Source organism: Microcaecilia unicolor, chromosome 5 (genome assembly GCF_901765095.1).
Source record: "Microcaecilia unicolor chromosome 5, aMicUni1.1, whole genome shotgun sequence".
Taxonomy (NCBI): Eukaryota; Metazoa; Chordata; class Amphibia; order Gymnophiona; family Siphonopidae; genus Microcaecilia; species Microcaecilia unicolor.
Window position 1 is genome coordinate 145430831 of NC_044035.1, and position 14889 is coordinate 145445719.

The following is a 14889-nucleotide window of genomic DNA, read 5'->3' on the forward strand; positions in this document are numbered from 1 at the left end:
CAGCATTCTGTAAGGTATGAGTGTGTCCTGCCCATGCCCCACCCATGCGTACGTCTGCTTGCATATATGCACTATGCAAGATATGCACGCATTTCTAAATTAATGCTTAGCCAGAATTTTTGTTTGTATGTTCATATGTGCACATACATGCTAGTAATCTAAACATGTATGTATGTAACGTGTGTATGTTAGCACCTATTTTATAGAATTGCCCCCTAGTGACCTCCGGAAATATTGCCATTGTTTTGGAAGTCAACAAAATTAAAAGAATGTAATTTTCCAGGATACATATGGTTTGAAATTCATATCCCTCCACATCATTTGGATGTTTTCTACATTTTCTTTTCTCAAGTGTAATACAAGGCTAGAGCACTAGCTGCATAGCACATGTAGCCTCAGCTGACATGAGGAGAAACAGGTACAGCTGGGATTCCAACCAGCATGTCCTCCATGGAAGTGTACTGTGCTACCAAGGTCCCACCAAGATCCTTTGATCGCCCTCCTAGCTCACAACAAAGCAGACAAGGAACAGGATTCAAAAAACCGAAAGCTTAACCAAGCAAAGACCTGCAGAGTCCAGTCAGACTGCAAGTTTCTGTTTTTGAAGTCTTTTCCTCCAAGTCCTCCCAGAAAGAGAACAAAATAAATTAATTTGCAGGAAATGGCTGAAGTTGCCACTGTTTGGAATCTGAGGAACTGTGAGCTGTGAGATTTCTCAGGGGTCAATGGAAAGATTCAAATGTCCTGCACCTTCATGGCTGCTTGGTCACTTTCTGGATCCATGGGAGGAATTTGCTGACTTTGGTGTAGACTCCAGGGTAGTCCTTTTGGCCACACCCATAGCCCCAGGAAGTGATCCCCAGAATGACCCAATGGCCGCTTGGTCTTTGGCACATGAGTGGCCCTCCACTGTCTCCCTGACAGCTGTCCACCCGCTTGTCTTCAGAAAGGTTGCCTGAGCAGAGCATGCGTTTGGTAAATTTTCCTCCATATCGAGTGTCACATGCCTCCTTAGGGAGAAGGGGGACTGCACCCTGCAGCAGTGTCCTGGAGTAAGACTTTCCTAAAAGAAAATAAGATGTGAGTGCAGTCAGAACTCATCATATGCCACAGCAGAAACTAGGCCTCAATTACTAACATTTTTCTGCCAAGTGAAGGGTAATTCTATAACAAGGTGCCTTTGTTTAAAGTCCAAGAAACTGCTTATTTTATGGTGTGAATCTTCTTTTATGGTTTATGTTGTCATCTGTCCGTGTCCCTAAGTGTATGTGGGTAGAACACTAAGCAGGGCCGGGCCCCCCCCCCCCCCCCCCCCCCGAGGTCGTCATTGTCGCCGCCACCCCTCTGTCCACCACTGGGATGGGCCCCCCTGAATTCAAATCATAATGCCTCACCTCGACCTTGCTCCGTGTGAAAGAAGTGCAGCAGCGGCAGTCTGCAGATTGCCTCCCTTCGGGCCTTCCCTCTCTGTGTCCTGCCCTTGTCTGACGTAACTTGCGTGAGGGCGGGACACAGGGAGGGAAGGCCCGAAGGGAGGCGATCTGCAGACTGCCGCTGCTGCGCTTCTTTCACACAGAGCGAGGTTGAGGTGAGGTGCTATGATTTGAATTCAAGGGGGCCCAGCCCAGTGGTGGACGGAGGGGGGGTGGGTGGAGGGGACTGCGGTGCTAGGCCCCCCTTGGAGGCCCAGGCCCAGGGAATTTTGTCCCCCCTGCCCCCCCCCCCCCCCAGCGGCCCTGACACTTCTATGGCTTTGCTTGAATAGGCATAAGAGCCGTATTTGGACCTTAAATGAAACAGCACCCCTGGTGACCAACTGCATTTCCACAGCTCAGTCCATTGAGGACATTAAAAGATGAGGGGTCCTTTTACTAAGGTTCACTGAAAAGTGGGCACCCACAGAATCATTTTTCAGCACACCTGCAAAAAAATGCCTTTTTAAAATGTTTGCAAAAAATGGACATGCGGCAAAATGAAAATTGCCATACATCCATTTTGGGTCTGAGACCTTACCGCCAACCATTGACCTAATGGTAAAGTCTCACATGATAACTGGGCGGTAATGACCTATGCGTGTCAATTGCCACTTGGCGTGCGTCTGATACGTGTGTCCGAAAATAAAATTTTTCGGCCGCACGTATCGGCTGCGCACCAAAAATGAAATTACCGCAAAAGCCAAATGACAGCTGGGCAGTAACTCCATTTTGGTGCGCATTGGGCATGCATAGACGCTTTCGCGGCTTAGTAAAAGGACCCCTTAGTGACTGATGCAGTCCCTATACAATCTCTGGATGCTAACCACATTCATACCTAGATGCTCAAAAGTTCAGTTCAGCACTGGAAAAATGCCACCCCAACAGTGCTGCAACATAGCTCCCTAATGCTCAGTGCTAATGACATCTTTATTAACTGTACAAAGAACTTGGCTTTAGTTTAGTCACCCATTTATTTATCCCAACTGACTCTGTACCATGCATTTTGTCCCCATCTATATATCTGCATTTGGTCCCTCAGCTATATTGTAAGCTGTATTGTAGAAAAGCATTACTATCATAGCAATGTTATTTGAATGTTCTATTTGTGTGCTTATTAGATATTCCATCACTATTATGCTTACATCATATTATATCTCTATTATTTGAATTTCAGTGCTGTAAAAGGTGTATATTTTTGATCCTGTTTCATGGTTGTCCTATTATTAGGTTTCAAGTTTTCCTCTTTCATTGTATTTATGTTTATACTTGTTTATTTTACTGTTATGCTGTTAACAAAATAGTAAGTTTGATGTACACCACCTTGGGTAAATCTCTTCATATAGGCGGGTAATAAATCCCAATAATTAAATAATGACATGCAAAATTAGGCACGCTGTCAGTTCTGAGCATTAGGGAACTGTTTCAAAGTTAGGGGAAGGATGGCAGTTGGCGTCTACATTGAAGAGTTGTGTGTCAAGCCCAGCTTTTCAGCGCCTGCCCAGAATGCCAGAGGGGGGAGGAGGGAAGGAGGAGGCAGAAGAGCCGGCACCAGCTATAGCAAATATACAACATTTATCTGGCTGTTGAGTGTTTCTGAGCAAACATTTGATCTCTTCCTCTTGCCTTCACTCTTTCTGCAGCTTTTGGCTGCTTCTCCTGACTGGCATCTATGATCTAGTCCTGTTCTTGTGTTCGAGAAAGCAGAGCACACTCCCCTTGCCTGAGAAAAATCCTCATTGAAAATAAAGCCCTTTTCGAAGATTTGGGGTTTTCTTTTGCTTGCGGAAGATGGGCCTGAGCTCAAAATTCCCTTCTGCTGTAACAGGAGGGGCAGATGTAGCAGGACTTCACAATTTCCCCGATGCTCAAGGCAGTGCATTAGGGTCACCCTTCATCAGGGTGCTGTTCTCTGACCATTGTGTGGAATTCAAAAATAACCTAATTTAAATCTAATTTTAATGCTATTGTTGTTATCATTTGGTGCACTAGATTGCTGCAGTAGGGGCCTCTGAACATGATGCGCCGGCAAACACGGGCTCTAGTCTGTGTGCCGTCTAAGCACATAATGGCTTCTGGTGCCCAAATTTGCTTCTGAGCATCGGGGCCTGTGTCCTTAATTTACCGTGAGCAATTTTTGATACATAGGTTGATGACCATACAACTGGGAGGGCTGAATGAATCTATTAAGTGGTTTAACTTGGTTTGATTGGCGGATTGTGTCATGTGAGTGTGAGCTGATTGGCTGTTAAAAGTGAAAGTTTGTATATATACGTATATATACCTTTGGATGCCATTTTATCTTATCATTCGGGTTCCTCTTTTCACTTTGCACTTGCTCACATTAAACGTCATCTGCCATTTATATGCCCAGTCTCGTAAGGTCCTCATGTAAGTTTTCACAATCCTCCCGCGATTTAATGACTTTGAATAACTTTGTATCATTAGCAAATTTAATTACCTCACTCATTACTCCCATCTCTAGACTTGATCGTTTCTGATTTTCGGCGATAATGGAAACCAAGGACGCCCATCTCAGAAACGACTAAATGCAAGCCCTTTGGTCATGGGAGGAGCCAGCATTTGTAGTGCACTGGTCCCCCTGACATGCCAGGACACCATTCGGGCACCATATGGGCACTGCAGTGGACTTCATAAAATGCTACCAGAAGCATAGCTCCCTTACCTTGTCTGCTGAGCCCCCCAAACCCCACTACTCATAACTGTACACCACTACCATAGCCCTTATGGGTGAAGGGGGACACCTAGATGTGGGTACAGTGGGTTTGTGGTGGGTTTTGGAGGGCTCGCTGTTTCCTCCACAAACAAAACAAGTGTGGGGGGGGGGGGATGGGCCTGGGTCCGCCTGCCTGAAGTGCACTGCACCCACTAAAACTGCTCCAGGTACCTGCATACTACTGTGATGGACCTTAGTATGACATCTGAGGCTGGCAAAAAATATTATGGAAGATGTTTTTTGAGGGTGGGAGGGGGTTAGTGACCACTGGGGGAGTAAGGGGAGGTCATCCCCTAATCTCTCCGGTGGTCATCTGGTCATTTCGGCCACCTTTTTGTGCCTTGGTTGTAAGAAAAACAGGACCAGGTAAAATCATCCAAGTGCTCGTCAGGGATGCCCTTTTTTTTCCATTATGGGTCGAGGACATCCATGTGTTAGGCACGCCTAAGTCTCACCTTCGCTATGCCTCCGATATGCCCCCTTGAACTTTGGCTGTCCCTGCGACGGAAAGCAGTTGGGGACGTCCAAAATCGGCTTTCGATTATACCCTGTGAGAAGGATGCCCATTGTCCAATTTGTGTTGAAAGATGGGCATCCTTCTCTTTCGAAAATGAGCCTGTTAATAAACTAATGAGCACTGATAACAGCACTTAAGAAACAATAATGTTCACTAACTGGCACTGATTATAATTTAGGCACATAATTCGCCAAGCGTATTCTGTATGTGGAAGCAAAAAGGGGCATGGTTATGGACAGGGAAATAGGCGTTTCTTGGGCATTCCAAAATTTAGGTGCCTAGGTATAGAATATGGTCCAGTGCGCCTAAATCTATGCGCTGGAATTTACACACCAGGTTTTCACTGGCATAAATGGATGCGCACAGATATCAGCGCTGAAATATTCTATAATTGGCTAGAAACAGAACATAAAAATATGCCCGACACTGGCTGGGGCAATCTAAACAACAAAATGATGGCTTGATGCCACTGACATGATATGTTGTGTTTAGCTGCCATCTTGTGAGCAGGACTGTTACAGAACCAGGCTGGTGAGATTTTATTATATCACATTGTTTTGTTGTTTCGATTGCCTCTGACACAGTCCTTGAATGGGCAAAACATGGCCAGTGTCGGGCATTTATGTTCTGTTTCTAGCAAATAAATTTTGAAGAAAAGAAATTTTGTTTGATCTGCTGTTTTGTCTGCCACATTAAAACATAGTTGCCAAAACTTTGGGCACGAAGCTAGTATTCTATAACAAGCATGTGCTTAAAAACTTCACTATCAAGGGTAATACCAAAATCATATTAACACACGTTCCCATTCGGAGGGAGGGACCCTGAAACTCGGAGGGAGGGACTCTGAAAGTCGGAGGGAGAGAGGGACCCTGAAAGTCGGAGGAAGGGAGGGAGGGATGGACCCTGAAACTCAGAGGGAGGGACCCAGGGAGGGGGGATCCTAAAAGTCGGAAGGAGGAAGGGAGGGGGGACCCTGAAAGTCGGAGGGAGGGGACAACCCTGAAAGCCGGAGGGAGGGAGGGAAGGAGGGGATGACCCTGAAAGTCAGAGGGAGGGAGGGAACGACCCTAGAACTGGGAGGGAGGGAGGGAGGTGGGGGATGACCCTGGAACTGGGAGGGAGGGGGGGAAGGAAGGGAGGGGGAGGGAGGGGGGCCCCTGGCACACACTCTCATTCTCACACAAACACACTCTCTCTCTCACAGACACACTCACACCCAGTCTCACTCTCTCTCTATCACACACACACATGCACTCGCACATTCACTCTCTCTCTCTCTCACACAGTCACTCTCACACACGCTCTCTCAAACATACATACTCCGAGGAAAACCTTGCTAGCGCCCATTTCATTTGTGTCAGAAACGGGCCTTTTTTACTAGTATTCTATAATAGCACATTTCCATGTCAAATCTGTTATAAAATAGTAGCATATGTACCCAGTTATGCGGCAAACTTTAGACATGGCCACTTAAGCCATGTCGATGGCTGGTATAAACAGTCACACTTCCAAGTGGCAGTCAGGTGTGCAAGAGTAGTGGGAATGCCCATGACCCACCTATGCCAATTCAAAGTAAACACTCCCTTTGCAGTTATGCATGAGAACACTTAAGTGCCTAGTTATAGAATAGCACTTAAGTACACTTTTGCGCCTATCTGCCATTTTGGCACTTAACTACTGTTATCTGCCATTTTGGTGCCTAAAGTTAGCATAGAACAGAGAGGGTCAAAGTACACAACACAAACAGTCCAAAAAAAACACACAAAGGGCTTTTCAAGAGTGGAACAAGTGTGCTTTATTGGTGCCCAACAAGGTCCGTGTTTTGGCGTGAAAACACGTGCCTCAAGGGTCAATTCCACCAACCAACACTACATGCTTAGGTGGTAACACAGGATACTTATGTGGTAGCACAGCACAAAGGTGGTCTGCTCTACTGAGAAAACTGAAAAGTTTAAAATCAGTGAACAGGATCGCGATCTCATAGTGTCCTGATTGGTTCCTATTCACTGGTTTTAAACTTTTCAGTTTTCTCAGTAGAGCAGACCACCATTGTGCTGTGCTACCACATATGTATCTTGTGTTGCCATCTAAGCACATAGAGTTGGTTGGTGGAATTGACCCCTGAGGAATAAACATGGCCTGTGTTGGGTCACCAATAAAGCACACGTCCCACTCTTGAAAAGCCCTTCGCACCTAAAGTTAGGCACCTAATTGGAACCTAACTTATGTCGCAATACACACACACACACATATATATATATATATATATATATATATATATATATATATATATATATATATATATATATATATATATATATATATATATATATATATATATATATAATTACCCCATGAATGTATAGCTGGCTTATATGTGAATTCTCAGCCTTATACAGAGAGTATTGGACTGAAAATCCAACTGAATGACCTGATACTCTCCATATAAGAAAATGGTGGAGGGAAGACAGAGCACAGGTGGACTTCTGAATTATTTGTTTAGCAGTGATACTAGATACAGATCAATATTAAAATTCCACAGACGGTGATTTTTTTAAATGCCAACTGAGGTATTTAAATAAAATACAGATATTCAGAGCCACTATCCAGATAATGTGCAGCACGGAATATCTTATTGGTTAACATTAGGTCAGTGTATTCAGCAGCAACAACTTAACTGGATACGTTTTTGAATATCTCATTCAAATTAACTGGTTAACTTACCTAGTACTTAACTCCCTACTGAAGAGCACAGGCAGAGGTCATAGCTGCCACTAGACTATGTACTGGTTCTTTCTAGGATGCAGTTCATTCAGGGCTTCCTCACCTGTGTCACCCCAACCGGAGATGAAGCAGGTCTGCTTCCTGCTAAATTTCTGCCCCCTATCAGGAAGACAAATAGGTAGGACGTGGTGATTGAAGGTTAAGCATTGCCCATCTTCACCCTGTAGTCTGACCAATGCAATGTCACGGTCATTGCTGCTTGACTGGTACTTCCAGTGAATAACAATCTTCTGCACGGGTAACTCTCTCTCAAACTCATCCTCTACACCCATGTGGTAATCACCCACTCTCAGGGTGTACCGGTGGATGTCTGTACCAAACCTGCCCATTGAAAAAAACACAGAGTGGAAAAATGATGGTTAGTCAGGGTGTTCTTGCAAAGAATAAATTCCACTCCCCAATTTACATATTCACAGAAATAGTACATACATACACAGATATAGTAAAGGGGGGTCTGTAACATAACACCCCCTTTCTATGTCCCATAAGTGAAAATGCCAAACACACACTTTTACTTGGCTATAATGGCCACAGCTTGACTCACAAAGGGACAATCATGGGTGCTTGAGCCTCACTATCTGGAGCTATCTCACCTTCCTACCCCTGTGCTTACTTGGGGTAGAGGCCTTGGTAGATGGCCAGTAAAATCACTTATCAAGTGCATCTACAGGAAATGATTCTCTGGTTACTACAACTTCTTCCTTTATTCCAACGGCCTGGGCAGCTTTCCCAGCCTACATTCAGTCACACAGCCCTACCTTAGGCAAAGGTGCACCTTAAGGCCTGCCTTGATTCACAAAGCCTTGATGCTAAGCTGTAAACAAGCCAGGACTGTCACAGGCTCCTTACTACTGGTCACTGCAGAAGCAATGACTGGCCACCAGCTAATCCTTTAAAACTCATCCCCCTTTCTTCCAAGGAGGCTTGAATGCCTACTGTGTACAAAAGCATGACTTTTTAATCCAATTAAAAAGATAAAATAATAAACCAAGTCCACAGTGAATTTTCCTGGAGAACCAAACAATACCTAATGGAAAATTAGTGCGAGACCCGCAAAATAAATAAATAAAAAAATAAATAAAATTAAAGCCCTAAATACTGCTGCATTAAATCTCTACAGTTTTTGACACCTTGAACAATGAGATTCTTATTGAGCATTTGTCCTTAGTGGGCCTGAGGGAAATCATTTTAGCTTGGCTTCATTCTTTAACAGATGGGTAAGTTGTGGTTAACAACAGTTTCTCTAGTAGATATCAGCAATTTATAGATACATAAATGGGCTCATTTTCGAAAGAGAAGGATGCCCATCTTTCGACATAAATCGGAAGATGGGCGTCCTTCTCACAGGGTCGTCCAAATCGGTATAATCGAAAGCCGATTTTGGACATCCTCCAACTGCTTTCTGTCGCAGGGATGTCCAAAGTTCAAGGGGGCGTATCGGAGGCGTAGTGAAGGCGGGACTTGGGCATGCCTAACACATGGACGTCCTTGATCCATAATGGAAAAAAAAAAAGGTCGTCCCTGAAGAGCATTTGTAGAACTTTACCTGGTCCTGTTTTTCTTACGACCAAGGCACAAAAAGGTAGCCGAAATGACCAGTTGACCACCGGAGAGAATCGGGGATGACCTCCCCTTACTCCACCAGTGGTCACTAACCCCCTCCCACCCTCAAAAAATATCTTTCAAAATATTTTTTGCCAGCCTCTATGCCAGCCTCAGATGTCATACTCAGGTCTGTGACAGCAGTATACAGGTCCCTGGAGTAGTTTTAGTGGGTGCAGTGCACTTCAGACAGGCAGACCCAGGCCCATCCCCCCTACCTGTTACGTTTGTGGAGGAAACAGCGAGCCCTCCAAAACCCACCACACACCCACTGTACCCACATCTAGGTGCCTCCCTTCACCCATAAGGGCTATGGTAGTGGTGTACAGTTGTGGATAGTGGGTTTTGGGGGGGGGGGTTGGGGGGCTCAGCACACAAGGTAAGGGAGCTATGTACCTGGGAGCAATTTATGAAGTCCACTGCAGTGCCCCCTAGGTGTCCTGGCATGTCAGGGGAACCAGTGCACTACAAATGCTGGCTCCTCCCACGACCAAAGGGCTGGCATTTGGTCATTTCTGAGATGGATGTCCTTGGTTTCCATTATCGCCGAAAATCAGAAATGCCCAAGTCTGGGGATGACCTAAATTTCAAGATTTGGACGTCCCTGACCATATTAACAAAATGAAAGATGGACGTCCATCTTGCTTCAATAATACGGGCTTCCCTGCTCCTTCATTGGGACGTTTTGCGAGGACGTCCTCTACTAAACCTGGACGTCCCTTTCGATTATGCCCCTCTAAGAGTGCCATGATGAAACCTTTGACAAATAACATCAATGGATTTTACATTGTGGAAGTATTTTCACAACATTTTTAGCAGTGTACAATAAGCTTAGGGAGTCTGTTGTGAGCAACCTAAGATTTGGTTTGCGATCATAATGAAGATGAGACCATTGTTCTAAATATATTGTTAACTTGACCCTACTTGTCCCTCCAATTACCGACCCATCTCCCTCCTTCCTTTTCTCTCCAAATTACTTGAGCGTGCTGTTCACCGCTGCTGCCTTGATTTTCTCTCCTCACATGCTATTCTTGACCCATTACAATCTGGTTTTCGCCCTCTCCAATCAACCGAAACTGCGCTTACTAAAGTCTCCAATGACCTATTACTGGCTAAATCCAGAGGTCAATATTCCATCCTCATTCTTCTTGATCTTTCCGCTGCTTTTGACACTGTCGATCACAGCATACTTCTCGATACCCTGTCCTCACTTGGATTCCAGGGCTCTGTCCTTTCCTGGTTCTCTTCCTACCTCTCCCTCCGCACCTTTAGTGTTCACTCTGGTGGATCCTCTTCTACTTCTATCCCTCTGCCTGTCGGCGTACCTCAGGGTTCTGTTCTTGGTCCCCTCCTCTTTTCTATCTACACTTCTTCCCTTGGTTCATTAATCTCATCCCATGGCTTTTCCTACCATCTCTATGCTGATGACTCCCAAATCTACCTTTCTACCCCTGATATCTCACCTTGCATCCAAACCAAACTTTCAGCGTGCTTGTCTGACATTGCTGTCTGGATGTCTCAACGCCACCTGAAATTAAATATGATCAAAACCGAGCTTCTCATTTTCCCCCCCAAACCCACCTCCCCGCTCCCCCCGTTTTCTATTTCTGTTGATGGCTCTCTCATTCTCCCTGTCTCCTCAGCTCGAAACCTTGGGGTCATCTTTGACTCTTCTCTCTCCTTCTCTGCTCATATCCAGCAGACCGCCAAGACCTGTCGTTTCTTTCTTTACAACATCCGTAAAATCCGCCCCTTTCTTTCCGAGCACTCTACCAAAACCCTCATCCACACTCTTGTCACCTCTCGTTTAGACTACTGCAATCTGCTTCTTGCTGGCCTCCCACTTAGTCACCTCTCCCCTCTCCAGTCGGTTCAAAACTCTGCTGCCCGTCTCATCTTCCGCCAGGGTCGCTTTACTCATACTACCCCTCTCCTCAAGACCCTTCACTGGCTCCCTATCCGTTTTCGCATCCTGTTCAAACTTCTTCTACTAACCTATAAATGTATTCACTCTGCTGCTCCCCAGTATCTCTCCACACTCGTCCTTCCCTACACCCCTTCCCGTGCACTCCGCTCCATGGATAAATCCTTCTTATCTGTTCCCTTCTCCACTACTGCCAACTCCAGACTTTGCGCCTTCTGTCTCGCTGCACCCTACGCCTGGAATAAACTTCCTGAGCCCCTACGTCTTGCCCCATCCTTGGCCACCTTTAAATCTAGACTGAAAGCCCACCTCTTTAACATTGCTTTTGACTAGTAACCACCTGTAACCACTCGCCTCCACCTACCCTCCTCTCTTCCTTCCCGTTCACATTAATTGATTTGATTTGCTTACTTTATTTATTTTTTGTCTATTAGATTGTAAGCTCTTTGAGCAGGGACTGTCTTTCTTCTATGTTTGTGCAGCGCTGCGTATGCCTTGTAGCGCTATAGAAATGCTAAATAGTAGTAGTAGTAGTAGTAGTAGAACTCCGCTCCTGATGCAGGCCTGAAGTTGCTGAAACATGTCAGGCAATTGAATTATTTGAGCAAATTTGATCCACACCTCATGTATACTGTTGCTCTTTAATAAAGTAAATCTTTACCATGGCTGCTGATTTGTGGTGAGCTGCTTTCCTGCTTCAGACTAATCTTTTGGTGCAGTGACATATTGTCTAATGTTAGGCATTAATACTGCGCCCAGTTAATAGAATAGTAGTGCTTATGCCTGTGATCAGCATCAGTAATTGGCAGTCACACAGGGAATCTCTAGGTGCTATTTTGTAAACAGTGTGCCTAATTCACTTAGGGGGTCTTTTACTAAGCCGCGGTAGCATTTTTAGCTAGCGGTAGAAATCAGTTGGCGGTAAAAGGTAAAAGGCTATCTTTTTCTGAAGAAAAGAAGTGGCCATGTGGTAAGTGAAACACCACGCGGCCATTTGGGCAGGGGGGGGGGAGCCCTTACCACCACCCATTAAGATGGTGGTAAGGGCTCCTGCTCTAACCCGGTGGTAACCGGGTAGCATGCGGCGCCGGTAGTTCCAGTGCTATAAAAATAGGATGAATTTTTGTAGCACCGAGAATGGCACGTGCTAGAGCGGGCCCGGTGGTAGCTCCGGATTGGCACGTGGTATGGGCTTACTGCCACTTAGTAAAAGGGCCCCCCTAGTGTTTTCTTGATTTTTTTTTGAGTGGCCACAACCTACACCTGCATAAATGGATTGAGCGACATTGGTCAAACTTTTTAATATCAAGTCTTTTGGAGTTAGATGGACAACACCTAGCATTTTAAACTTTACTACTGTTCACTGGATAAATTTTCTCCAGGAAAATCGTTGCCCACAAAAAAATCTGCTCAGGTAAAAAAGAAAAGGGTAGTACTAGGGTCTTTCATGGGTCCAGACTGCCCCAATTTGACTGCCCCTATCGGACCAACCGTTCACTTGTCTATTAGATTGTAAGCTCTTTGAGCAGGGACTGTCTCTCTTTATTAAATTGTACAGCGCTGCGTAACCCTAGTAGCGCTCTAGAAATGTTAAGTAGTAGTAGTGGTATGGTTACATTTTAGCTGGTCAGTGCTGATATTAATATGGACTGGTTAAAGTTATTTGGACAACTCTGGTCAGAAAAATAACCTGTCTTAAAATTATCCAGGTATATTCAGTGACACAGTTGTATAAGTGATTTCTTCTAAACATCTAGATAAGGCTGCCCTGCTTGTTGGTATTATGTACATATGAATGCATAGAAATCCATCCTCTTTCTATGTAGGGATCCTCTGTGTTTATTTCATTCAAAAATGCATGGAATAAACACACAGGATCCCTACATAGAAAGATGATAAAATCAAAACTAAACTTAAATGACTTCATAGCTGTTGATGTGTTATAATGGGCAGCAGTGGTGCTTAGATGGCTACTCCAGTAGCTGGAAAATAAGACCAGTGCTGGGCAGACTTCTAAAGTCCATGTCCTCAAAATGGCAAAGACAGATCATGATGGGATGGAATGAGCTTCAAAGATAACTCCAGTAGTTGGATGATTAGGACTTCTACGGTCTGTCCCGAAAACGGCAAAGACAGGTCAGGCATGGTGATAAATTGCTGATGGCCCTGGTTGTGGTGCCAATGTTCAATCACAAAGGAGCGTAACCTGCACAGAGTGGCTCTGGCTGTCTTATTGGGCCATGTGCTTATTGTACAAGTGTAATGGAAGTGAATTTTAAAAGATTGTTTTTCAACCCTAGGGATTCAGGGATAACGTGAACCCTTGGACCCCTGCCGAGGAGCGGCAGGCAACCCCCCCCCCCCAACCAACACTGGGCTAGCACACCGGCAAGGCAAGGACTGCAGACACAGACAAACAAGCCGGAACACACGGACTGGAACACACTGGGCTGGAACACACTGGACTGGAACTAGGCTTCACCTACACTTGGCTGCCGTTCCCCAGGGGTTGAGCCCCTGGGTGCAGGTAGCCGGCAGGGCTTACAGGCAAACTGAGACAACAGGATTCAAAACCAGCTTGACTAAAACAGGATGAAGGATTCGCAGACAGACAGAAACAGGGCCAAGGAATGCCTACAAGCTTGGCAGAAGCCAGACTCAAGATAGACCGACAAGCTGGACAGAAACAGGATATAAGATACACAGGCAGGGCTGGAACTAAAGCTACAGGTAGAGGGCAAGAGCAGAGGAGGACTAAAGCAGAAAACAAACACAGGACTAAGCTCAGACAGGACAAGAACCACAGCAAAAGGTAATGGGCAAAATGGAGGCAGAACTCAAGGAAGACAAACAACAGAACCAGGCAGGAAGCTAGAAGGCTAGAAGATAGCCACAAGGTTACACAAAACACACAACGGAACTTTAGACAAGAACAAACAGAAGTGCCACAGGCACACCAACCAGAAACAAGGCAAGGCTAGGCAGAAACGCAAACTGCAAACAAAACTGACCTGCAGACCTTTGACGATGCAAAGGCACTGAATAGAAGAGCACCAGTTCCTTATCAAAGCCCTGACTGATGATGTCACAACTCCAGGACACAGGCAGAAATCATACTGAAGCACAGAGAGGCTTAACACACACAGGTGCCATATAGTGGAGTAATTAGAGCCATGCTGGAAGCAGCCAGCACACAGAGACAGAACTAACTCAGGAAGAACAGACAGAAGCCAGCTCAGAAGCTGACCGCCAGAAATAAGGTGAGTCTGAGAGGGGTCACGACCACAATCGTGACATCTGTCTTGAACGACCAGTGCACTTGGGGTCTGTATTGTTGATTAGAAGTAATTCTGTTTCATTTATTGTTTAAGTGTTATCTTAAAGGATTGCTTTTCTACCCTGCTTTTGTCCGACAATGCACTCTGAAGTCTTTTGTCTTTGACCGAAAGTAACTTCTCTTGGAATGCAGGAGATAAGACACAGCTCTAACTAATTTGGTATGCAAAGGGGAGGATGACACTGGTTTCCCGGGCCCAGCTTGGCCACCTGGACTTGGGAAAGCATGTGATCACGTTCTCACAGATGTAAGCACAGAAGCATTCTGTAATTTTCCCTTAGAAGCTTTTCTGTAACTTTCCGTAGCTCTGAACATGGTCTCGGAACCTAATAAATAGGGAGGGCTTGTCACAGCAGGGTGGGGTTCATCTGTGGGCAGACATGTCGCTCAGAAGGCTTGTACCTGGTCCAAAAAGCTCCTAGCTCTCATGCTGTGTGAACCGGGCCCCCCAGCTATTGTTAAGAGCCTGGATGATGGAGACCAGTGCTATATATATATATATATATATATATATAT

The 14889-nt window shown here is 45.3% G+C and overlaps 1 protein-coding gene across 1 annotated transcript in view; it reads right to left on the reverse strand.

Annotated features, from left to right (window-relative positions):
* Positions 1-413: 413 nt before the first annotated feature.
* The window catches only part of LOC115471190 (neurotrypsin-like), a 99938-nt gene continuing 85462 nt past the window's right edge, over positions 414-14889 (reverse strand). Inside the window, exons 14-15 of the mRNA XM_030204886.1 lie at positions 7554-7831; positions 414-1063 (exon numbers count right to left, since the gene is read on the reverse strand). Coding sequence (XP_030060746.1) covers positions 753-1063; positions 7554-7831 — 589 coding nt within the window. The 3' untranslated portion in view covers positions 414-752. The remainder of the gene's footprint in view (positions 1064-7553; positions 7832-14889) is intronic.